Here is a 24,790-nt window from a genome sequence, read left to right on the forward strand (position 1 = left end):
GATCGCCGAAGGGCGTAATACTAAAACAGTAATAAAGCGAATGACGGCAGTAACGAGTTAACGATGCGCTCGGTAAAAAAAAAAAAAAAAAAAAAATACACACACACACACACAGGATAATGACAACGACGGACAATGATAATGAAAGTACGGCACAGATAATGAAATAATAAGACTCGCTTTAGCGCGCGCGTTGCGCGCACCACTATCCGCCGGCGATTACCAACTTTTGCAGTAAGTCGTTTTTTATTCGCGTTCGTCCGCGCGCGCTATTGTGCACGCGCATAATGGCGGTCGAGAGTTGAAATTTTTCTCGCGCGCTGTTTTTTTTTTTTTTTTTTTTTTTTGCGGTACGTGACGATGGAGGGTGAAAGATCCGAGTGAAAAGTACAGTTTCGCGTAGGTACAGCGGCGGCTTTACACGAAAATTCATGAAGACGGCGAGGAAGTTACAAGAGAGAGAGAGAGAGAGAGAGAAGGAGAGGATGGAAACTCCCGTTAACACCATCCCGCCGATCCCCCTCAGTCAGAGCCGGGCAGAACTTAAGCGCGGATTTCGGGCGGAAAGCTGCAAGTGATATTTGCATATCTTGGTCGCGGCTAAGAAACGATACGCGAAATGCGCCGCGTTATGTGTGCAAATAGGACGATAAGCGACCGCCGTGCTCCATTTGAATATTCTCCGACAAGAGAGGAGGGGATGTAGATCGCGCGAGTTTTAAGCTCCGCAAATCCGGCGTTTGTTTTTCGCCGCGCGATCGATTCATCGCGAAACAGAGTTCGGAGACGGATTTTCACGAACTTTCTTCTCCCGTGATTCTTCTAGTACGTAATTTATTTTTTATTTCATTGGAGTTTTTTTTTTCAAGTGAAACTTTTTAAGCGAAGTTTCGCAAAAAAACATTTCGAGATCTTGCGCGACAAGTGCGCGTCGATTTAATGCTAATTCGCGTTCTCAACGATTTCAACTTTCGAGGACTTTTCGAAAAAAAAAAAAAAACGGCGCGCATTTTCTCGGACGCATTAATCGGCAATCCGTCGGCGCAAAACACGCCGAAACGACGGGCGTGCTTAACTTGCGTGTGACAACGAAAAATTCATCGGAAATGCACGTTGGCGCGTTTGCGTTCGTCGAACGAATTTTTGGCAAACGATCACACACGCGCTCTTGTTTGCGACGAGCGTATATGCGGAGACCCGTCTTTTATGTACGCGGTCAAATTTTTTTTAACGGCGCGTTAAATTCGCGCGTGCTTGTTAGAGCGCGAGTGAAAATAATCGGCGACGATCGTTCAATCGATCTCGTTCTACGCGCCTTTTCAATCGTATCGTTCGCGCGCGGCCGACAATCGTTTTCGCTCCTGTTCCAAGCTAAAGAGCTGAAATCCGTTTGAAGGCATGTGCGTGCGCGCGATTGACACGCTGCGCGTGTTTGTCGGCTTCAAATGGCCGCATACACGAAGACCGCGGCTGTGTATGCCGCAACCGACGAAATCTCTCGACGGGATAAAAAAAAAAAAAGCGGTTACGTAGATTTCTATGCCGCCGCAGCCGCCGCGGTGTGTTAATGGACGTTCGTCGTTGCATCACCGTCGAGCGATATGCGCACAGAGAGAAACGGCGGAATTCGTTACGAGAAGCTACGAATTCGATCGGCTTTTCTTTTATTCATCCCTTTGTGACGATCAAAGAGACTGCTACGCGTCGGCGATACTTTAATTAGTAAATGGCACGTCTCGTTCGTTAGCGGAGAAGACGTCCGCAATGTCCCTCGTCAAAGCGGTCGAAACATTCGTTCCGTTCTGCAGTCGACGCGATCCCGAACGCGTTTTCGTAGCGATGTAGCATCGACGGCGGCTTTGAAAAAATATACACGACACTTGTCGTGTATTTTATCGAGTTCCAAAAAACAAAAAACAAAACAAAAAAAAGAAAATTCTAATAAGTCGGATGTGCGAGCTTGACTTTTCGAATTGGCGTGTGTTTGAAAACGCGCGCGACACGGCACGGAGAAATAATCTCGCGCGCGCATCGATACGTGTCACCGAGAAAACGTGATCTTTTTTCGTTTTCGCGAACGTTTTTGTGTATTTTGTTGTTTTTAAATATTGAGGTATTTTGACAGCTGCCGTCGCATTTTATCATCTCACGCTTTCCGCGTGAAATGTTTGGATTGATCGAAGAATTCATGTCACATTTCGCGTGTCTGTGTTTTGTCACAAAACTCAAATAGTCTCTTGTTGACGAAAACACCGCGGCAATGCTGCGGTCATTTTTTTTTTGTTTTTTTTTTTTTTTAAATAGTCAGTTTGTTTCAACCGCGACACAGTCAAGTTTACAAAAACTCAGTGCGTTGTAATTGTGACGCCGCTTATAGCCGAGAAAAAAAAATTCCTCTTCTCGGAAGTCCTCCTCGTCGCGCCGCTCACTCACTCGCGTCGCGCGCGCGCGGGCTTTTCGTCCGAAGTCCGTGTCCAACTTTTTTTTCCCGAAATCCCAAGGAAATGCCATTGCGCTACTCAAACAGAAACTCGTTATCCGGCGCACGTCGGCGCGCCTTCGCTTCCTAATTATTAACTCCGCCGACGTGTTTACGCGCGGTCTTCGACGACTCCCGGGAGGAGGAAAGTGAAAACTCTCTCTCTCTCAGCGTTGAGAGAAACAACATTCGCCGACAAATTATCTTTCTGACCGCGCGATATACCGACTCTCGTGCGTTCGCCGAACCGAGAACTGAATATTTTAATCGACCGGCCGTCCTCCACGCTTCAACCTCGTTTCCACGCCATTCATCGATTTATCGATTGCCGCGCTCGAATAACCGACGGTATTGACGTATATATATATATATATATATATATGTTCTCATACGACGAAGCGAACGCACGCGATTATCGCGGTTTACAACTAATAATTGACGAGATCGGTAGATACAATTCTTAACGCGGATACTGACGTTTATCGAATGTTTAATTTGTTCATCGAAGGACGATATCTTCGATCTATATATCGGAAAAACGTAAACTTGATGATAAATAAATACAGAAATTCATTCGTGAGCGAATTAATTTGATTTCGCTCTTCTTTCTCTCTCTTTTAATTTTGATCGCACATCTGTTAACTTTCTCGAAAAATTTGAAGCGCGCGCGGCTCGTTCGATAAACGTCACGTCGGAGAAGCTCGGTCAAGAAGGCGGAGCTCGAGTAAACACATAAAACTTCATTCTTGTCGCATCTCTCGCGACCGTTCCCGCCACTGTCCGCGGTCGCGTTTTGTTTCTCATCTTTTCGGCAAACCGCGTCCCTGATTATTATCGCCTTCGCGCCAATATGCGACGACGAGAATCGAACGAATTGATTCGTCGAGATAGAAAGAGTGGTTTCGCGACACCGGGGTTTAATCGTTTTACATTCGGAATACACTGTGTGTGTGTGTGTATGAGTAACCCATAGCCGCGTTGAACTTTATCGCATTTCCGTGCGAACGCGCGCCGCGATAGAATCCGCGCGCGGATTGACACTTCGAATGGCCAACGATATTTTTCCGCCGACGTCTACATCGAATTCGGTCGGCGCTACCCGGCGTTTTTCTTTCGCGCGCCATTTTAATCTCCGGTATGCGTGGCTCTCGTAAACGCGCGTTGCGCACTTTTGGAATTTTGCATCGTGACGCGCGATATCTATCTCGCGTTTCTCAGTTTTTGGCGCTTCGAGAATTCTTTTTTTTTTTTTTTTTTTTTTTTAAATATAGCATTTAACGCGCGTTGTGAAAATTGAAAAAAAAATGCGATTGATCGTCGTGTCCGCGAATTTTCACAATCGAATTCGCGATACGAGAAGATCGAGAGAATTACGCAGCGCGAGATGAATGCAGCTGCGGAAGAGTTAAGAGGAGTTTTCGAGGAAAAGTCACGTTTGTGAACAGAAAATATGAAGAGTCAGAAATTTCCTCGTCAAGATCTATCGTGTCCGCTACAAATCTTGGATTTAATAGCGGACCCCATTTCAGTCGATGAGGGTCTGAAATAGCACACGGCTACCGCACGGTGCTTATTACAACATTCCAACCGGAGTCTCCGCGTAACGTCCCGGGGCGGGGCGTTACCTCCGGTTTCCATTTCTTCTCTTTTCCCTACATCAGACTCTCCCGCGTAACCTATTATCTACCACTTCTCCTCGCCGCCTTTCTCATTTCCCTACCAAGTTCGTTCGCGCACCCGCAAATGTGCGCACACGTACGCTGACTCGATTTTTCTGGGATATTACCGCGAATATTCCCGGGAAACGGACCGCGGAAGAAGCCGCATAGAAATAGGATTTAGCTCGCTCGTGCCGAGTAATTATCACCTGGTCAACGCGGCGCGTCCGGTGATTGAACTTCTGGGACGCGTGGATGGGCCGGCGGATGGACGGGCGGCATGGATAGATGGTTATAGATGGATGGATGGATGGATGGAGAGAGAGAGAGAGAGAGAGAGCTAGTTGGATTGAGGCAATGGATCAATAGAGCACAGCGACAGAATCGACATCGATAACCGATGCTGTCACCGTGGAATGTCACTCGTGTCTCCAGTAACAAAAATTCGACAAGGACCTGGGCGCGGTTTTTTTTTTTTTTTTTTTTTTTTTTTTTTTTTTTTTTTTTTTATCAGGAAAATTTGCTCGCGATGTATCTGCCACTTATGTGTGTACATATATCGCGCTCGTTCCTAGAAATCCTGTCGCGCGTTGCGTTTCTTCCGCGTGAAGGATTTAATTACATACTCGCTTGCGTTAAGTTCGTTGCGTATTGTTGTTTCCTCCCTCGTTGTTCGCCGCAATTCTCCCGTTCTCTTCGTGAAGCGCGTTATTTGCGTATGTTATACACTCGAGTGGGAGATTTGTTTTCAAACCGACGGAAGAAGGGCGTTCGATGTTCGGATTTTCAAACGCGCCGTCTTTCGGAGCACACCACAAGTCACGTCCTCGCAAATCTACCGTAGACAAACTTTCGGGTCGCACGGTTTGGCAGTCCTTTGGCACCGAGTCTTCCATTCATAGCCGCTGAAGAGAGTCGGTACCACCTTTTTTCTCACCCAAAGTCCCAACATACCGCTCCGTTTGAAATATCTTAAAATCCTACACGAGTCTCTTTCTTTCTTTCTCTCTCTCTCTCACACACACACACCACACACACACACACACACACACACTTTCTCTGGAGATTTGGCGCTCGTTTCGAGACGCTCAGAGTGCGCAGAAGAGTGAATATCGCGGTTCGCCTAACCGCCGGTGCGATTAATCCTACCGAAACTAATTCGCTCGCCCGAACTCGCTTTAACCAGTCGTGAGCACCTCTCGACGAGCGTTCCGCACTCACTCATATGTACACACGTACACACACGCGCGCGCGCGGAGGCAAAGCATTAATAATTAGCAGCGGTACACGCGAACGTTGTCGTATGTGTGCACGCACGATAACAACACCGTTCCGAGAGAGAAAGAGAGAGAGAGAGAGAGGCGCGGGCTCTCTCTCTAATTTTGCTCCGCGGTTTTTCGCCGAGCGACTCATTCGCGAGAATTAAGAACACACTCCGAAAGCAGTGAAAGAGAAAAAGAAAAGAAAAAAGAAAAAAAAACAGCGCAGAGAGAGAGAGAGAGAGAGAGAGAGAGAGAGAGAGAGAGAGAAGAGGTAAAAGCTCGCACACAGAACTTGCCTCTACCGAATTTCGCGCGCGCTCGCGTACTTACACCCCGTCTCGAGAAGTCTTTCTCTCCGGAAAAGTCTGGCTCCGTTTGCCTGTTACACACGGGGAAATGGGTCGAATGAGATTACTCGCGGGTTTTCCGTTTGCCAGCGAAGAGCGGCGGCGGCGTACAGCGCGCGAGGAGGAGCTTTACATTCAGGTTCAATCCACCGGCTTCCTTCCGTCGCAGCCGCGCCTTGCCTTCGCGCGGCTGAATAAAGTAGACGGCTATTTATACGGGAATACTCTCTAATACGATATCACATCGCGCGATATCGCGCACCGATGTGTTTTCAAAAAAACCTCAGCACACTCTCTCCCGCGTTGTTGGATGCGCCGCGTATTGAGAGTGTACGCGCGATATATATACATATATATCGCGACAAAAAATGCGACGCGCGTGTCGCGTTTATCGGAAATCGCGTGTTAAAATTTATTTAATGTTAAATTGTTTTTTTTTTTTTTGGTTTTTAACGTTATAAAGAATCGATAGCGAAACTCGCGTGAGTCTCTCAACAACATTACGCGCTAATTAATCGCGAGCAGAGCGCTCGTAAATTATAATAATCAAGAGTCACGATAATAATTATAATAATAATAATAATAATAATGGGTATCGCCGAGCTTGGTGAGTGGAGCTCCGCGTTTCTTACGCGCGTTGGAACTTTTCGTCCGGCTTCGGAAGAACTTATGTAGTTCGCGACAATGACGATGATTGTAATTAGCGAAGTGGATGAGCGAGCCGGAGGAGGGAGTGGGGGGGGGGGTCGCGCGAATTTCACGCCGTGCAAAACATCTGCACGCGGGACAAGAAAAACCAAATTAGCCCAGGACGTTCTCACGGCGTTTGCCCGGTTCCGCGCCGCTTTCGGGTACCTCGAGTGTCTCTACTACGGAGAGAATGATTAATCATATCTCTCTTTATCCACCTCTCCGCACTGCGGTGTGTGGTCTCTTCCTCACCGCTGCTCATAAAAATGTATCATTCCGGGACAGTGGACTCCGGCGTTAAGATCTATTTACACAGCCGAGCGTCTCTCGACGAATTCAAAGTTTTTTCTCGCGGAAAAAAGTCGGGGTAGATGTGATCCCCCCGAAATCTACTTTGAGAATATAACGATGTATAAGTACTTCCGGCCGCGCTGAAATTCTTTTGGCGCAGATTACGCTTGAAGCAGCAGCTTCAACCAGAGGAGGACGTTACTTTAAGCAAAAAGAGAGAATAATGTATAATAATACTAGAATTACATATAAATTTTTTACGGTCCTTTTACAATTGTAGCGCGCTCTCAAGAAGGTGCGGAACATTCAACTAATTTAAAGCGGAATATTACGCGGGAACGTAATTACGAATTGTCCTTCTCCTGAGGATATTCCTTTTTTTCCACTCCACCTTTTTTCGAATTGTTTTGTGAGAGAGAAAGAGAGAGAGAGAGAGAGAGGGAGAGAGGGAAAGAACGACGGAAACCCAAGATTCAGGATGCTGCGAATTCTTTGCGAGCGTAATCCGCCAAGTTTTCAGCCGGGAAATCTGCAGCATCCGGAATGCGTTTCGTTTAATTACTCCGCACTGTTCCGGGTAATTGGCCGGCGCGAAGGAAAAGAGAGAAGAAAACGATTTGACCGACGTAGAGGAGGACGAGGGGGCGCGATTTCGAATCTCTTGCTCGCGCGCGTCGAAGTCGCGCGGCGATTCCCGCTGCGTTCGGGAGCCAATGCCGCGCCCAGCTCGATCTTCGCTTCTTCCGTTCTCGCGAGCCTGATGTGCTCACAGGAAACAGAGAGAAGAGGGAGGGAGATGGTCGTCGCATACTTGCGAAAGAATTTTCTAACTACTCTCGCGCAGGCGCACGGGACGCCATCTTTTCACGTCCTTGTCTATTCCGACGGCAATTTTCAAATGGAATTTTCGCACGCTGGAAGGGGAGCGACTGAACAAAAAACCAATACTTGTGAGTCTTGACGATCTTGAAACGAATTTCACGACGATATTCTTTGACTTGCAAAGCGCGATGTAAGATCAGAAAACTATTATTTTACAGGAAGTATATTTCTTAAATCGGAACAGATGTTTCACAATTTATTTGAATTTTAATTATATATAACCTTCGGGATTTTTTTAAATATTGATTCGGTTTATGCATTTTGTTTAGCTTTATTGTACACAGAGTTACATCGAGAGAGCCGGATACTCTTTCTAGATGCGTTCGCGAACGAAGAAGATTAAGCCGTGCGCGTCTCCGTTACTAATCGGCTTTGTTGGAAAACTGCCGTGTGCACGTACATTGTACCTATACGTACGTACGTTACGTACAGCGCACAACGGATCTGAGGGTTCATTGACATGCGCGTAACATTGTTCCATCGTGGTTGATGAACAATAGAAAAACCGAGCCGTTATTATGCGGACTGTAAAGTCTCGCGATCGGCTCGGAGAGCGACCGGTGCAAATGGTTTTTTTTTTTTTTTTTTACATCAGACGACGAAATGCGTCTTAAAAAGCAAAGAGAGAGAGTGTAAAAATTTGCGTGTTCGAGATTTATAACACACACACACGCTGTAGTTGGTTCGCAACATCGGAATAACTAGATGTGAGAAAAGCGTGTGTATCGATCAGTTTTCTACCGGCTGAAGTTTATTTCCGATAATCATCTCTTGTGTTTGAGATTTCACGAAGCGAGGGTTAATGGAGAGTTTGGCTCTCGATGATATGAAAGCGGATACGACGTTGTGGCCTTATTAGCATATTATTTGCGCGTGAGAGAGAAACCGTGTCATAAATCAAGCAACTCTTTTATTAACGTATCACGCTTCTCGAGAATTGATTCACGGTGTGTGCATCGCGCGCGCGCGATCATTATTCCATCCGTCTTTTGTGGATGCGACGTAACAGCTGCCGGGCTTATGCGGAAGAATTGGAGATCGTTAGGTTTAAAGGCTTCCGCGTTTGATGGAATTTGACCGCGGAATAGGAAAGCGCAGGGCTGCGCGCGCACACATACACACATACACACACACACACACACACACACACGTACGTGATGGTGTGCGGTTACGAATTAGAGGATTTATAGGGTAACGAGAGAGACTTGTGCTCCGGGAAGGAAGGCTGAAGGTGGACAGTCTCGTTTTTCGTGGCATCGTGAACGGGAATGGATCGGTAGGACCGAATGAAGAAAAATGAAGAGGGGATGAATCGCGCGCGAAACTCTCGGCGTTACTTCGCGTATCGGTATCGGGGGAAAACTTCACCTCGGAAAAGAAGCAGCGACCCCAGGACACACACAATCTCGGCCAGTTTTCCTTCCTTTCTCTCTCTCTCTCTCTCTTTCTTCCTATCTCTCTCTCTCTCTCTCTCTCTCTTCTTCACTCCTGAGCTGTTCCGACGTGATATTAATGATCCTCCTCGCCTAACGCGACGTCTCTCTGTGTACACGTGTTTTACACGTTCGTCGGTATAATGCAGCCTGCATTCCACTTTCGATCCTCTTTACACGTCGGGACGAAATTCTGCGCGCTCATGACATTGTCTTCAGCGATAAATCTTTATTCTGTCCTTATATATCGCATATTACGATGAAAAATTTTTAGCGGGTGATTTTTTTTTTACTGACGCGTGTCTTACGGATCAGTGGATTTTAGTTCGTTGTCGATTCGAATATGCGTTTCGACACGTATTAATTTTTTTACCACGGATTAATACTTAATGATAATAATAATAACAACAACACAACAACAACAATAATAATAACAACAATACCAATAATAACAATTTTATTAAACTCTTAGAGGACCGGTATAACAATACATTAGTTCTGAATCTACACAATAACTTTATATAAGATATACATTAATTATGTTTGTTTTTGAACATCAATTACAAAATATACAAAATTTCAAGGAAAATACATGTTAGCTCTCGAAGGAGTATAAAGACGCAATTTAAATGGAAGGAATCTTAACGAAGGCGATTTAAAGAGCGAGGCGACAGCTTACAAGTTGCTGTTCTTAAGCTTAATTTAAAACAAAAATATCACAATAAATTATAAATAAATTAAAGACGGCAGAGTAACTTTGATACGTTTGTGAATTTTGTGGTTCAATTATTACGCGAGTGATCTTCCGTGTTACTTATGCAAAATATGCAAAATTGTTAGGACCATTTGAATTCATGTATGATGCACCGTGAGACAGATGCTTCCTTGCATAATTGAGCCGGCACTGTATGTGCAGATTTACTGCCGCAATGGTTTCGACAAACTAATTTACGCGTTGAGAATACCAGAGGGAGAGAGAGAGAGAGAGAGAGAGAGCCAAAGATAAATCTCTATTTCCACATTTCGCGTCGCAAAATACATAGAGATATATTATTTGATATTATACGAATAAAATATGAGAAAAGATCGCGAGATAGGAAATATTTTTCTACTCTCTCGCGTTTTCCTCGCGCGAACGTATTTTCGAAAAATACGAACCGTGTCCGATTATGGCTCGTTAACGACGACGAAGTAATGTGTACACGAGGGTCATCATCCATGCGCGCGCGCGCTTAGCGCGCGAGTGATTATCGCGGTACAACGTTTTTAATGAGTCCGTCTCGGAGTCTTCTTCTCCTTACCCGTGCGGTTCGGTATAAAAAAAAAAAACTAAAGTGCACGGATGAGGAGGAAGACTTCGTCGCGCGAAAAAGTCCATTACCAGGCGAGCTGCGCGCGCGCGCACGCTGCTTCACCCTCGCAACAATTCCGGCGAATGCAAAAAATTTCACGCGAGAAACGGTACGGTGCAAGAGCGCGACACGCGCGGGAATGGAGAAGAAGCGAGAGTTGAAACGACATTACGTCAAGCTCTCTCACGTAATGCCGACGGTATCCCGTGGGATACTTTCGTGGCGAGAAGAGACTCTCTCGGTTGTGCCGCTGGGCGCGTCTGCTACTTTCCAGACGCAGCACAGTTTGAACGACACACGTCTGTCGCTGCTTTCACCACGTTCGTAGTTTAACAGACTTGGCATTGGAAAGGAAGAAATCGACGCTTCGCGTCACGGGATTCTCTGTGCACATCTCTCGACTTGACCGAGAAGCTCGTAAAGCATGCGGTCCTATTTTTCGGCTGTATCTTGAAGCTTTCAAGATACAGCCTACAAGCGGCGCGCCGTGTGGCTTGAAGTTCGCGAATTAACGCGTCGTGAGAACATTCAGAGCTTGATAAAGAACGAATCGACAAGCCTGTACGAGCGGCGTGAAGCTTGCACAGACTGCGTCAAACCACGCGCCGTGTAATAGCACATTAAAATTGCGATACTATTTCACGCGGCAGTCATTTTTTTTCGAAGGCAAATCGCGATGAGCAAGTGAGTCGCCGGCTGTTGAGAAAAGTACACCGCAACGCCAGAAATTGGTTTTCCGATGTCGACTGGACAACCTTCTATATCGAGATTTACTCCGCGACTTCTACCTATGTGTTTTTTATCTCTCTCTCTCTCTCTCTCTCTCTTCATTCTTTTTCTTCTCGCACTATCACTTTCCGTTTATAACTGAAAGTTTTATCCTGCTTACCTGAACGATTGCTATCTTCTTTTGTTCGCGCGGATTATAGTACAAACGATTTTCGATCGATAGATTATCGGTTACGTTACGTCAACGCACCGATATCACCAAGTAAAGATACGGGAATGAAAAACTGTTGATAGCGTGATGCCTTCTAAGATCGTTCGGAGTAACGTCGCAGTTGATATTCTTTTTAGAAATGAGTGTGGAGACAATGAAGAATGCAGATTTGAGTGACCTGTAAAACTAAGCAAAAAAAATTTTTTGATGAATTTAGACTCCTTGGCTACGCAAATAAATTGTGTATTACATCTTACGAATGATTGATACTACTTCCGTATAATTTACAGTTGTATTTCTATGAATGCAATTACATATTAAATTCGGATGAGTTGACAGAAAAAATATATATGTATTTACTCTTTTAAATTATCGACATTCATGATAATGAACAATTCCGTCAGCAAATTAATAAAAGGAAAGGAGAGAAAGAGAGACAGGAGAGTGACTGATTGATTTAGCCTTTTTTTATGCTCTCTGAAGCAAGTTCCCTAAAGCTCACCTCACCAAACTATCACCAATAAAACAATATTAAACAAAACATGATAACTTAAAAAAACAGTAGAAAAATGAGTATAAGAAATTACAAATAAGAATTAAAAAGAAACTACATTATGAAAATTCGAAAACGAAACCGAATACAATTACAGAATATAAATACTAAAGGTTAACGTGACTGATGCGTGACTATCACGCAAGGTACCAATGTTCGGTCTATAGATGATCAACAGCCAAATTCGAAGAGTCTTATTTTGAACATAGTCCGGCAGTAGGGATGCCAGATTCCGGCCGCTTGGTAGCATGCGGTAGCATGGAGGGGATAGGACATCTTCATGCCGTGTCAGTGATGCCAGATCGCGCCGGACAACATCGAGAGTAACGAAGCAGGGTACCCTCACCGTCTTCGATGCTCTCGTACGCATACAAGCGAAAACAGCGTCCGTGTGCGGTTCTCACTTGTATGCGTACGAGAGCATCGAGGCGGTGGGGATACCCCGCTTCGATACTCTCGATGTTGTCCGGCGCGATCTGGCATCACTGACACGGCATGAAGATGTCCTATCCCCTCCATGCTACCGCATGCTACCAAGCGGCCGGAATCTGGCATCCCTGTCCGGCAGTCGTATGTAGCGATCGTGAACGGTGTGATATCTGAAGATAGAATAACTTTGAATTCTCTACATCGTGAATCTTTCTAATAGTAATACACGAAAATAAGTAATACATGAAAAAAGACGAGTTACACAGTACATTTCGAAGATTTCGCTACATACAAATTTGTCTCGTTTTTCGATATAAAACGCTCTACGAATTTGTGTTTCTGTTACTAATCTGTGTGCTGTTCGTCAATCATTTACGTGTGCGTGACGATCACAGATCAATCACGTGTATTTATTAATTTGAGTTTGCAGCTTTATCGGAAACAATTATAGAACATTTAAGAAGAAATACAAGTGACTTATATTACATCCTACATGTTCATAAAATTCTTATATATTTGTAAAATACAATATATTTAATACTAATATTAATATATATTAAATAATAATATTTTATACGTAGATTCCGAGCGGTTTGGACTGACATTATAGAACTTTCGTACTAAGTTAAACTACAAAGTGAACAAATAACAAAAAAATCAAAAAGGTTGAGAGAGAAAATAACACAAAAAATATATATTTTTTATGACCACTTACACATTATTACCAAGAAATTGAAAGACAACAAAGGATACGATAGAAAACAGTTACAGGGTAAGAATAAAAAAGAAAACGATCATTAATTGAGCGATGACTATAATACGTGTTAACTAAATTGTATTATCACAGATCTCACAATAATATCACATATTTGTTCGCCACCGCGGAAAGTGTGTAATCAGAATTTATTTTGTTTTTTAAAGAATATTTCTTAGGCTTTAAAGTTTATAAACTAATAAATGTATAGATGGTCACATGAAAGCCGTTCGCTGGATGTTGTGCGGAAATATGCGTGTGTATATATATATACACACGCATATTTCACGTGTAAATCTTACACGTGATTTTTTACCAGGTTCAACTCCTGGCCAAGGAGTTTTTTTCGCAATATTTTAAAATTAGTTAGGGGGTATACGGAGTCTCTCATATATGAGATGCAAGTATAGCATCCTATATGAATTTAAGTATTGAAATTTTAATTCAAAAACTCACGTGTAAGATTTACACGTGAACACGTACATATATTTCCGCACAACATCCAGCGAACGGCTCTCGTGAGCCATCTATACGTTTATTATATTTTTTAATGCAATTAGTGAAAAACATTAAGTGTTTTTTTAGCGTTCTGAGAACTTATTAAGTGTTGCGCTTATGTTTACAGTTTACCACTAAGGATGACGTTACTGATGTAATTGAAATTCAATTTTGTTATTCATCATTTGTTGTATGTCATCTGCATTTCTGCATTCTACCAGTTGCGAAATTATACAACAAATCATCGACTAGAAAGTTATTTATTACGCGAAAAAAACATGATGCGTGATTACCGACATTGGCGACAGCTATTACTATTCTTTTTTGATCAAAACAAACCAGTCACGGAGGCTTACGAAATTATTAAAAAAATGTATCCTGGTTCTGTACCAAGCTACGCGATATGCGAGCAATGCTATAGCCAATTCAAAACTGACCCTTTTGGTTTACAATTTACATTTCATGGTTATTCAAAGCCGTTTAAAGATGAAGATTTGAAGAAATGTTTAGATGAAAATCCACATGTAACGAACAAAGAAGTTGCTATGGTATTCAATGTTGATGAGGAAACTATTCGGCACCGACGAGAAAACATAGGAAAACATCGAACTCAAAGAAACCCGCTTGGCTTGGCTAGTCAGATTCATTCCAACACCTGCTTTTCATTGCTTACACGTCACAATACGCAGAAGCACTTTGTGGATCACTTCGTGACTGGAAGTATACTGTCAATACCTTACAATACTCATGATCAAACAAAAACAAAAAGAAGTAAGGAAAATGAACTTAAGCTCTTTATTTGGTGGGATAATAAAGAGGTTATATATTGCAAAATGCTACGATCACATGAAAGTGTTATCGACGAATATTCACGACAATTAATTATGGTAAAGGAAGCGTTGAAATGGAAACGAATGCAAATAGGGAAAAAACGTAAAGTGATTCTGTTGCTTGAATTTTTTGTCCAAAAAGATATCCTTAAATCCATGAAAAAACAGATATTGGAGTTTGGATGGGAAGTCTTACCCTATCCTACGTCCTGTCTTGGCATTACTCCATCTTATTACGTCTTCCCACACCTGGTGAACGTTTTTAAAAGCAAACAATGTCAAAATATCGAAGAATTCGAAAATTGGATTATAAGATCACTTGATTCACTAAGCCCGTCGTGGTTTATTAATGGATTTAACTCATTAGTAAAAAATTGGAAAGAATGTTTAGCACTTGAAGGAATACAGATGTGATTGAAATACAAGGTATTAATTTTTAATACATGTTTTTTGTAGACACAATTCATACAAAAGTGAAAGTAAAACCTGATATACTAAGTTTATATTAGTTTTATCGACAGTTTGTATTTTGTTATACATAAGAATCACCGCAAGTTTCGTTCTTTATCTCACCAAATCAAATCTTCTCTAATGATTCAGTCCAATTCGCCACACTGCTGATAACGATGATGATTCTTAGCGAGGACAGGCAACGCCATGGCAATCGTTTCACTCGCTCTGAAACCGTCTTTCGAAATTGCGCTTTTAGACACGTATGTGTATAAGTGAAAATCATATAGAACCGTATTCCACTAATTTTTTTTTCTAAAAAGGATTTTGTATTCTATACTACTGTCAGTGTGATATTTATCGCCTCTTTACTATATCTAAACAAGCAGAGCAAACTGTTTTTGTTATATATATTTGTATACACTGAGAAAAAAATACTATTAACTCAACTAAATGCGTTTAGTTGAGTTTCAGTTTGTTATCTGAAATACTTGGTTTTTTAATTCAAGCATATGGTAATAAAGATAACAAATTCGTATAAGTTGAATTAACACAATAGTGGTAATGACCATATTTAATTCACCAAACCATGAATTGTTTTGTCGAACATAAGTTGTGATAATTTCAAATAAAAGATACTGTTAAAAAAAATGAATTGGGCAATTCTCATTTACTTTAATTGAATATAATCTGAATTTCTTTGTACTAAGTATTTCATCTAATCAAACTGCTTATTTTTATAAGCAGACAAAATATTGTGTTGTCCTGTTGTGTTGTACATTCAAAGTTACCTGTATTTAAGCAAATTATAATTTTGTTAAAACAATTAAATTGTCTTTCGGTATAACCTAATTATTATATCTATTGAAACATGATATCTTCTTACATTAATCAATATTTTATTGACAGCCCGTGACCGCTGCATATAGTTGAATCAAATACTATTTTGTTACTTCAACAACTTTTTTTTCTCAGTGTATGTATACTTTTATTTATGGCTTTGTTCGTTAAAAGTTTGGTTTTCACCAACACACAACTTAATACAGTTTATTGGTTTATCATATATTCGTTGATTCATATATTCTCCATACACTGCATTAGTCAACATAGATTTAAATGTACGTAATGTAACTCTGAATTCATGTTCCATAAGAATATTACGCGTCAACTAATTCACCATAAATAATGTGATATCGATATTTGGATAACTGATGTAATACTTTATGTTCTTTCTATTTTATAACTTAGAAATATTACATAAATAATGTTTTTATTGTACCAGCTGTATACACATACATATATTTTATACTTTACTGTACAAATTTACAAAGAAGCGCAAGAATATTTTGATTTGAAATGTAGCTTTGATCGATATATTTTTTTAAAGCTAAGAACTTTTTACCGATGTTAATGATTTTGAGATAAATACTTTGTTGTTGAGCATAAACGAAGAAATATATTACAGACATATTTGTACAGACATTGAAATGTAACATGTATTGTACAAACAATGTACATTTCGTAAAATAATAGTTTTACTATTATTATTGTATTAATAAATACCGTATTTTAAAATGATATATTGGAATTGTTTGGAAAAAAATATCTCCTAGAAGACTTATGATTAAGAATAACCTGCACAATGAAATAAATAAATAAATATATATATATTGGTTTGGTGCACCGTATACACATAAAGTTGTATTAAAATTATTTATTTGGTAGTGATAGGATGCCAGATTTGCTTTATATTTATGAGAAATCTTCGTTTTCCGTTTTTATTTACTTGAATTATATAGCAAAACAACACTTCGGTCAGAAGTCGAACCTGGAATTTCTTCTATAACAAAAATAGCTGTGGTTGAATGTTAGCTTTTGTTACTGTCAGCGATTTTATAGCTATTAATATAGCTAAAAAAGTTGTGGCTGTCTTTTAGTTTCTAGTATTACTGTCATAACAACATTATGCTTATTAATGTAGCTAAAATAGCTGTCCCAATGCTTTTGCAGTTAAAAATAACATTTGCAGCTAACCAGCTGTAAATAAGGCCGGCAGAACGTAGTACTAGTCACATATTTGCTGTCGCAGTGAATATAGTCAAGTTGTGTTAATTGGGCTTTTATATCGATATTTAATCCTCAACTTCTATCTGTATTTGTTACCTATTCATTTTTCCTCTTCTAGCTTTGTCGGTTTAGTTTATACACACGAGAGTCTTACTTCGCTTATCTGAACGTTCGCTATCTTCTTTTGTTCACGCGAATTATATTACGTGAGTTTCGATTCTCGGTTATATATTCTCGGTTACGTTATGTCGCCGCGATGATATCACCAGGTAAAGATACGGGGATGAAAAACTGTTGATAGCGTGATGTCTTCTAAGATTGTCCGGAGTTACGTTACAGTCGATATTTTTCTTAGAAATGAGTTTGGACGATGAAGAATGCAAATTCGAGTGAACAATAACGTAAAACTGGGCAAAAAAAGTATTCGAGGCATTTAAACTTCGTGGCTACGCAAATACTTTGTGTATTATAATTATACGGACGATTGACACTATTCCGTAAATTTTCAGTTATATATTTGGAAATAAAATTGTGTATTAAACTCGGATAATTTGACAGAAACATAACAAGAAACAATATATACGTATTTTCTTTTTTATATCATTGAAATTCATGATGATGATAACCAATTTTGTTAGTAAAATAATGAAAGGAGAGGAAAAGAGAGAAAGAGAGAGAGAGAGAGAGAGAGAGAGAGAGAGAGAGAGAGAGAGAGAGACAAAGAGAAAGAGAGCAAAGTTACTGATTGATTTAGTGTTATTTTTTATGCGTTCTGAAGCAAGTTCCCTAAAGATCACTTCACCAAACTACCACCAATAAAAAAACATTAAACGAAACATGATAACTCACAAAAATAGTAGAAAAATGAGTAAAAGAAACTGAAAATACGAAATGAAAAGAAATTACATTATGAAAATTCAAACTGAATACAATTACAAAATATAAATAATAAAAAGTACTGCGTGACTGCTTTGTGACTATCACGCAAGGTGCCAATGACGTCCTATACATGGTGTAAGAAATAAGGTGAACCACTCCGAGGATGCGCAGTCGTCCAAGAAAATGGCGGCAATGCAAAGAAACTTAAATTTAAAAGAAAAAAGAAACTACATAATTAAAATTTAAAAAATAACCGATTACAGATACAGAATATAAATAATAAAGAGCAACGTGATTGATCTGTGATTATCACGCAGGATAGGAATGACGGCTAATAGATGATCAACAGCCAAGTTCGAAAAGCCTTATTCTGAATTCTGTAGTCGGGCAGTCGAATGTAACAATCCGAAGTGAACGGTTGTATGGTGCTTGAAGATAGAACTGAGAATTATCTATATCGTGCATCGCTCTAACAAGTAATACACGAAAAACAACGAGTTAGACAATACTTTAAAAAGTGTCTTCTTCGAAGATGTTGCTACATATAAATTTTTCCGCCTTTTGATACAAAACGATCTACGACTTTGAGTTTCTGTTAATAATCTGTGTATACTGCTCGTCATTATTTACGTGCGTGACGATCACAGATCATGTCAGTTTATATGTGTCAATCACGTGTAGTGAAGTGAGTTTGCTTTCTCGGAAGCAAATATTGTAAAATTTCTTTGAAGAAATAAAAGTAAGTTGCTTATACTATATCCTAAATATTATAACAAGTGCATAAAACTTTTATATATTTCTAAAGTACAATATTAGATAATAGTATTAATATGTAATATCGAATAGTCTTTTATATTTACGTAGATTCCGACGAGGTTAAAACTGACATTATAGATTTCAAATAAAAACTACAAGTGAACAATAAAAAATCGGAAAGGTCAAGAGATAGAGAGTAACACAAAATATATATATTTGTTATAAACACTCGAACATTATCAACAAAAAAGTGAAAGACGTCAAAGGATACGATAAAAAAAACAATTATAGGATAAGAAGAAAAAAGGAATCGATCAGTAAATGAGCGATGAGTATGATACGTGGTACCTAAAGTGTATCCTAAACTGTCATAGATCTAAATTGCAAGTCACATATTTGTATTCGTCACATCGGACAGTATGTAAGCAAAAGTATTTTTTAATTGAAATTAGTGACACAAACATAAGGTATTTTTTAGCGTTTTGAGAACTTATCAAGTTTTGCACTTATGTTTACAGTTTAACACTGAGGATGACGATACTAATGTAATTAAAATTCATTTGTGTTATTCATCATTTGTTGTTTGTCACATCTGTAGCATTTTTGCATTGTACCAGTTGCGTAATTATACATCTAATCATCGGTTAGAAAGTAATTTATTACGCGTGAAGAACATGCAGCGTGATTTACGACATTGTCACCAAATAGCACTTTTCCACTTTGATCAAAACAAACGACCCTGTGACGCTTACAAAATTATTAGTAAAGTTTATCCTGATTCTGCACCATGCGCCAGGACATTCAACTCGTGGTTTCGCAGATTCAAACTTGGCAATTTTGAATTTAATACAAACAAAAAGTTAAAAGATGAAGACTTGCAGAAACTGTTAGATAAAAATCCAAAAATATCGCACAGAAAACTGGCTAGAAAATTGAATGTTACGCGAAACACTATTTGGAAACGTTTAAAAACTATGAAAAAATCCCAAAATTTAAAAAAACGCATGGACTTGGCTAGTCAAATTCGTTGCAACACTTACATTTCACTGCTTTCAAGACACAATAAACAAAAGCACTTTCTGGATTACGTTGTGACTGGTGCTGAAATGTCGATATCTTACGATACTTCTAATCAAACAGAAGCAAATGCAAATGAGGAAAAAAAATGAAGCTCTATATTTGGTGGGATACTAAAGGTGTTATATATTACGAAATGCTACAATCACATGAAAGTGTTATCGATCAATATTCACGACAATTAATTATGGTAAAGGAAGCGTTAAACTGGAATCGACCGCAAATAGCAAACAAAAGACGTAAGGTGATTCTGTTGCATGAAATGTTTGTCCGAACAAATATCCTTAGATCCGTAAAAGAACAGATATTGGAATTTGGATGGGAAGTTTTAGCCTATCCTACATCCATTCTTGACATTACTCCATTTGATTACGTTTTCCCACATCTGGCAGACGCTTTTAAAAACAAACAATTTAAAAGTTTCGAAGAAGCAAAAAATTGGATCGTAAGATTGATTGATTTACTACACCCAGTTTTGTTTACTGATGGATTTAGCTTATTACTAAACAAGTGGAAAGAATATGTAGCAAAAAAGGGAATACAGTTTGATTAAAATACAAGGTAGTAATTTTTAATACATGTGTTTTGTAGAAAAAAATTTGTACGCAAAAGTGAAGATAAAACCTGACATAAATAGTTTATTGACAGTTTGTATTTTGTTATATATAGGAATCACCGCAAGTTTTGTCTCTTATCTCATCGAATCGAATATCTAGTAACTCAGTTCAATTTGCTATAATGCTTGATAGTGATGATAATTCTTAGCGAGGACAAACAACGCCAAAGCAATTGTCGCGGCTGCTTTGGATCCGTCTGTCGAAATAGTGCTTTCAAGTACGAATGTGTGCAAGTGAAAATCGCATAGAACCGAAAATTATTCTAAATAATTTTGTTTTTTAAACGATTCTATATTATTCTCATTGTGGTATTTATCGACGTTTTACTATTTTAAAAGGACGATTTTTTTAGTATAAGTATATTTTTATATGTACGGGGTGTCTCATGAAGACCGTGTCACCGCTCGTAGACAGGTAGGAGTTATTCTGAGTCAAAAAGTCCTGAACCATTTTTTTTATTACATATAATAAAGAAGTAATTATTGAATAAATCAAGCCAATCACAGCGCCGACCTTTAGCCGAACACACGTCAGTGAACTACGCGCCTGGTGTACATGAGCGCTCCGCGCGGCTCACTGACATGCGCCCGACTAAAGGTCGGCGCTGTGATTGGCTTGATTTATTCAATAATTACTTCTTTATTATAAATAATAGAAAAAAATGGTTCAGGACTTTTCGACTCAGAATAATTCCTTCTATCTGCCTACGAGCGGTGATACGGTCTTCATGAGACACCCTGTATACTTATATTTATGATTTTGTTCGTTGAATCTTGTTTTCTACCATTACATAACTTACTACAGATAGTTCAAACATTCTCCATACAGTGCACTAGTCAACATCGATTTTTATTGTACACAACGTGACGTATTTCATGTTGTATAATAATATTACGTGTCAAATAAATACACGTAACCAATGTGATATTGATATTTGTATAAATAATGTAATACTTCAAGTTATTTCTATCTCATGAGATAGGAACATTAGATACGTGTATAATGCTTTTATTGTACCAACTTGTATTTTTTATATATTATACAGTACAAAACTGCAAAAGAGCGGAAATACTTTAATTTGAAATGTAGCTTCAGTCTACATAACTTCTTACAATTAAAAGGTTTTTACTGATAGTAATAATTTTCAAAGAAATACCTTTGTTTTTAAGCACAAACGAAGAATTTATTATATGTAGATATGATAAGATGTAATAGAACAGACATTGTACAAACAATTTAAATTTCATTAAAAAATGATGGTGATATTAAATAATTTATTTTAAAATAAAAGATGGTGTAATTCTTTGGAAAAAATATCAACTAACAGACGTACGAGTAAATATATATCTGCTACAATAAAATAAATATATATTTATTAAGTAAAGTACGGGAAAATCTGTTTTCGATTATGTATTGTAAACTGTACAACTAGCAGAGATTATCTCTTAATTAGTATACTTTTCTTTTTTTGTATTTATATTGTTCTCGGATTTTTAATTTATTTCTTGAGTATTATTTGAACAAAAGAATTTTTTCTGACCGATGCTTTAACTGATGTTATTTTCATAAGGTTTTCTATGTCCATAGTTTGGCGTGAGTAAACAAGTGAATTTTTTGATTATTTAAAGTAGCCATATTGCAAAATTTTGTTCTTCTTGTAGAGTCACGAATAGTTTATACGATTTGTACTGATATTTTTTTGCCGAACATCACTTATTAAAAAGCGCAACTATTTCTACAACAATTTTGTTTTTATTGCTTCAGTTAGTATTAATTAGTATTATAGCTCAAGTAAGTGTATATTAAGGAAAATTATTTTTTTAATGCTTTTTGTGAATAAGTCAATTAAAGGTTCGGAAAAAAAGATATATTTGCCTCTGAATACATTCTTCGCTAAGTAGTCATTCTTATGCTAATTAGTCATGTCCTCACTTTAAGACAAATCGTAAATTTCTATTAATTGTTGTAACAAATTACATTCACGATTGCGCAAGTAGTTTAAATTACAACACGTTACAGCTGCAAGAACGTGTAGCTTGCGCCAAAAGCGCGTTAGTTATGACAATGTAGTACGTATTTATTATGAAAGACCGGGGCCCAGCGATCTCGCGGCCTGAGTGCAAGAGCTGCGAACCCGGAGGTCCCGAGTTCGTCGAATCCGCTCACCACCTAAGGATTGTTTTCGGGTAGGTACTCTTCAACCGAGTTTATCGGTTGATTGGCGAACTAATTCAGATCTTCAAAAATTTTAATTCGGGTGTAATCCCGAATTAATTCTTCTCCCACAAGGTGATCACAGTCACAACATCTCGAGCACGAGCTCGACACAGATAGGCACGTCTACTGTGAAAGACGGGTATCACGTCGTGTATCGCGTATCGTGTATCGCGTGGCAGAAGTATACTGCACATCCCTCCCCTTCCTATTCGTTCTGAGAATAATAAGACTCCAGACTGGGGCATTTGCTCCTCTCGTGAAGTAGTATCGCGCTATTTAAACAAAGAAGACGTATCATTATGAAAATCATTCTTTTTTTCTTTCTCTCTTTCTCGTAAAATCGCGATAATATTTCACGCGGCTAATTTTTGTGGAGGCAAATTGCGATGACTAAGGCATGAGTCGTTGGTTATTGAGGAAAGTGCGCCGCGACGCCGGAAATAAATTCTTGAACGGATTTTAACCAGACAATTTTTTACATCGAGAATTACTCGTCCGTTTGTGTATAGCGCTTCTTGTCACTTCTTTCTCTGTCTTCTCGCTCTGTCGCTTTTCATAAACGAGAATTTTATTCTACGTTCCTGAGATAACTTTTGCTCTCTTCTTTTGTTCGAGCAGAGTACAGGTGAGTTTTGATCCGTAGATTATCGTACACGTCGCCGCGTTGATATCAACAAGTGAAGAGATACGGGGTGAAACTGACTGATGTCTTCTCGGAGGTCGCTCGGAGCTTAGGCGAAGTTGTCATTATTGCAGGACATAACCGTGAACGATGAAAAACGAAACTCTTCGAGTGAACAATAATTTGAAACTGTACGAAAAAAGTTATTTGATGAATGTAGATTTCGTGGTCGCGCAAAATATTTTGGTACTTATATACAAAGTGGTTCTCCTCACCGATTACAATGATCGTGAAATATGTTGTTATAAGGAAACGTCATTCCGAACAATTTTTCCTTATACATATTACCGCGGCTTGGCTCTAGTTTTCGTCGAATTATACACAAAAGAAGTTTCATAAATCAATCCTTGGTTTTCCAACACGGTGTCGATTTATGAGGTAAATATTTTGGTTGCCTCACAACATTATGGTACATGTATAGTAGACGGGGAGGGGGTGCAGCGAGTAAGGAGAAGCTCCTTCTTCCATTACAGTAAGTAATTTTTCGAACAAAAATTCGGCAATATAATGTTGTAAGCGTGTAACCAGCTGAGGACTTCGCCTCTCTTTCTGCCCCGAAAAACATAATTGAACTCACTCTTTAATATATAACTACGATATATTACCGTACATACATTAAGGAAGTACAATGGAAGTAGGCAGTATAGAAGTAAGGTTCTTGGAGTTATTTTATTTGTGTCTATACAAGTAATTATATTTCGCGTTTTTTAACACGCGTTTTTCATTGGCTGAAAAGTAAGACAGAAGGTAGTTTGGAACGGAAATTGTCCATTTCGTTATTCCCGTTGTTACTTCATCGAAAAATAGTTTACTCTCTACTCCTACAGCCTTACTACCTTCATTGTAGACTGACTCTTATGCATCGTACCCTTAAGTTTTTTCGGGGAAGAATGCAGGAGGAAGAATAAAGCCCTTCCTGTCTACACATGTCATACAAACAAAATATTTACTTTTTAACAATTAATTTACTTTTTAAATCAACACAGTGGTGGAAAACAAAAATTTATTTATGAAACTTCTTTTATGTATAACTCGAAAACTAGAACCGAGCGGCGGCAACATGTATTGGGAAATTATTATTAAGTTATTTCAGAATGACGTCTTTAACATATTTTAAGGTCATTGAAATCGGAAAGGACCAATTTTGTAATTATCAAAATTTCCATATTATATCTTACGAACAATTGACGCTCTTTTGTAAAATTTGCTATTTTTTGGAATACAATTACGTATAAAACTCGGATAATTTAATAACAGAAAACATACATTTACTGTTTTATATAATTGAAAGTGACGGTGATACACAATTTCAAAAGCAAAATGAGAGGAAAGAAAGTGAAAGAAATAAAGAAAAAGACAGAGAGAGATTGATAAATTAATTGATTGATTGAATGATTTAGTTTTTTTTCTAGACGTTCTGGACTACGTCTTCTAAAGCGCAACTCATCAAACTAAATAAAAGAAATATCAAAAATAGCAAAAATATCAAAAGAAAATTCTAACTAAAAAAACATTAGAAGAATGAGAGTAGAAAAAAGTAAAAGTAAAAATTAAAAAGTAAAAATTAAAAGTGAATAAAACTACATACTAACAAATAGAACACGAAACGAAATACACACACACACACACACACACACACACGATACA

The 24,790-nt window shown here is 38.9% G+C and overlaps 1 protein-coding gene and 1 long non-coding RNA gene across 5 annotated transcripts; both read left to right on the forward strand.

Moving 5' to 3' along the window:
- Window positions 1–12,471: 12,471 nt before the first annotated feature.
- Window positions 12,472–15,143, forward strand: LOC109858047. 4 transcript variants are annotated; one of them, XM_020434922.1, is made up of 4 exons: window positions 12,472–12,811; window positions 12,898–13,088; window positions 13,696–14,824; window positions 14,999–15,143. In XM_020434922.1, exon 3 carries the CDS (start codon window positions 13,847–13,849, stop codon window positions 14,810–14,812), a length of 966 nt encoding a protein of 321 aa, XP_020290511.1. In that variant the 5' UTR covers window positions 12,472–12,811; window positions 12,898–13,088; window positions 13,696–13,846; the 3' UTR covers window positions 14,813–14,824; window positions 14,999–15,143. The 4 variants fall into 4 exon arrangements, with proteins under 4 accessions (XP_020290511.1, XP_020290510.1, XP_020290512.1 ...); XM_020434921.1 differs by having other exon boundaries at window positions 12,472–12,788; XM_020434923.1 differs by having other exon boundaries at window positions 12,472–12,694.
- A 3,061-nt stretch (window positions 15,144–18,204) lies between these two features.
- On the forward strand, window positions 18,205–20,628 carry LOC109858048. The gene is made up of 4 exons (XR_002250566.1): window positions 18,205–18,533; window positions 18,659–18,971; window positions 19,069–20,188; window positions 20,297–20,628. It is a non-coding gene; the product is annotated as an uncharacterized LOC109858048 (long non-coding RNA).
- Window positions 20,629–24,790: the final 4,162 nt, after the last annotated feature.

Source organism: Pseudomyrmex gracilis, unplaced genomic scaffold (genome assembly GCF_002006095.1).
Source record: "Pseudomyrmex gracilis isolate BER0280 unplaced genomic scaffold, ASM200609v1 scaffold_183, whole genome shotgun sequence".
NCBI lineage: Eukaryota > Metazoa > Arthropoda > Insecta > Hymenoptera > Formicidae > Pseudomyrmex > Pseudomyrmex gracilis.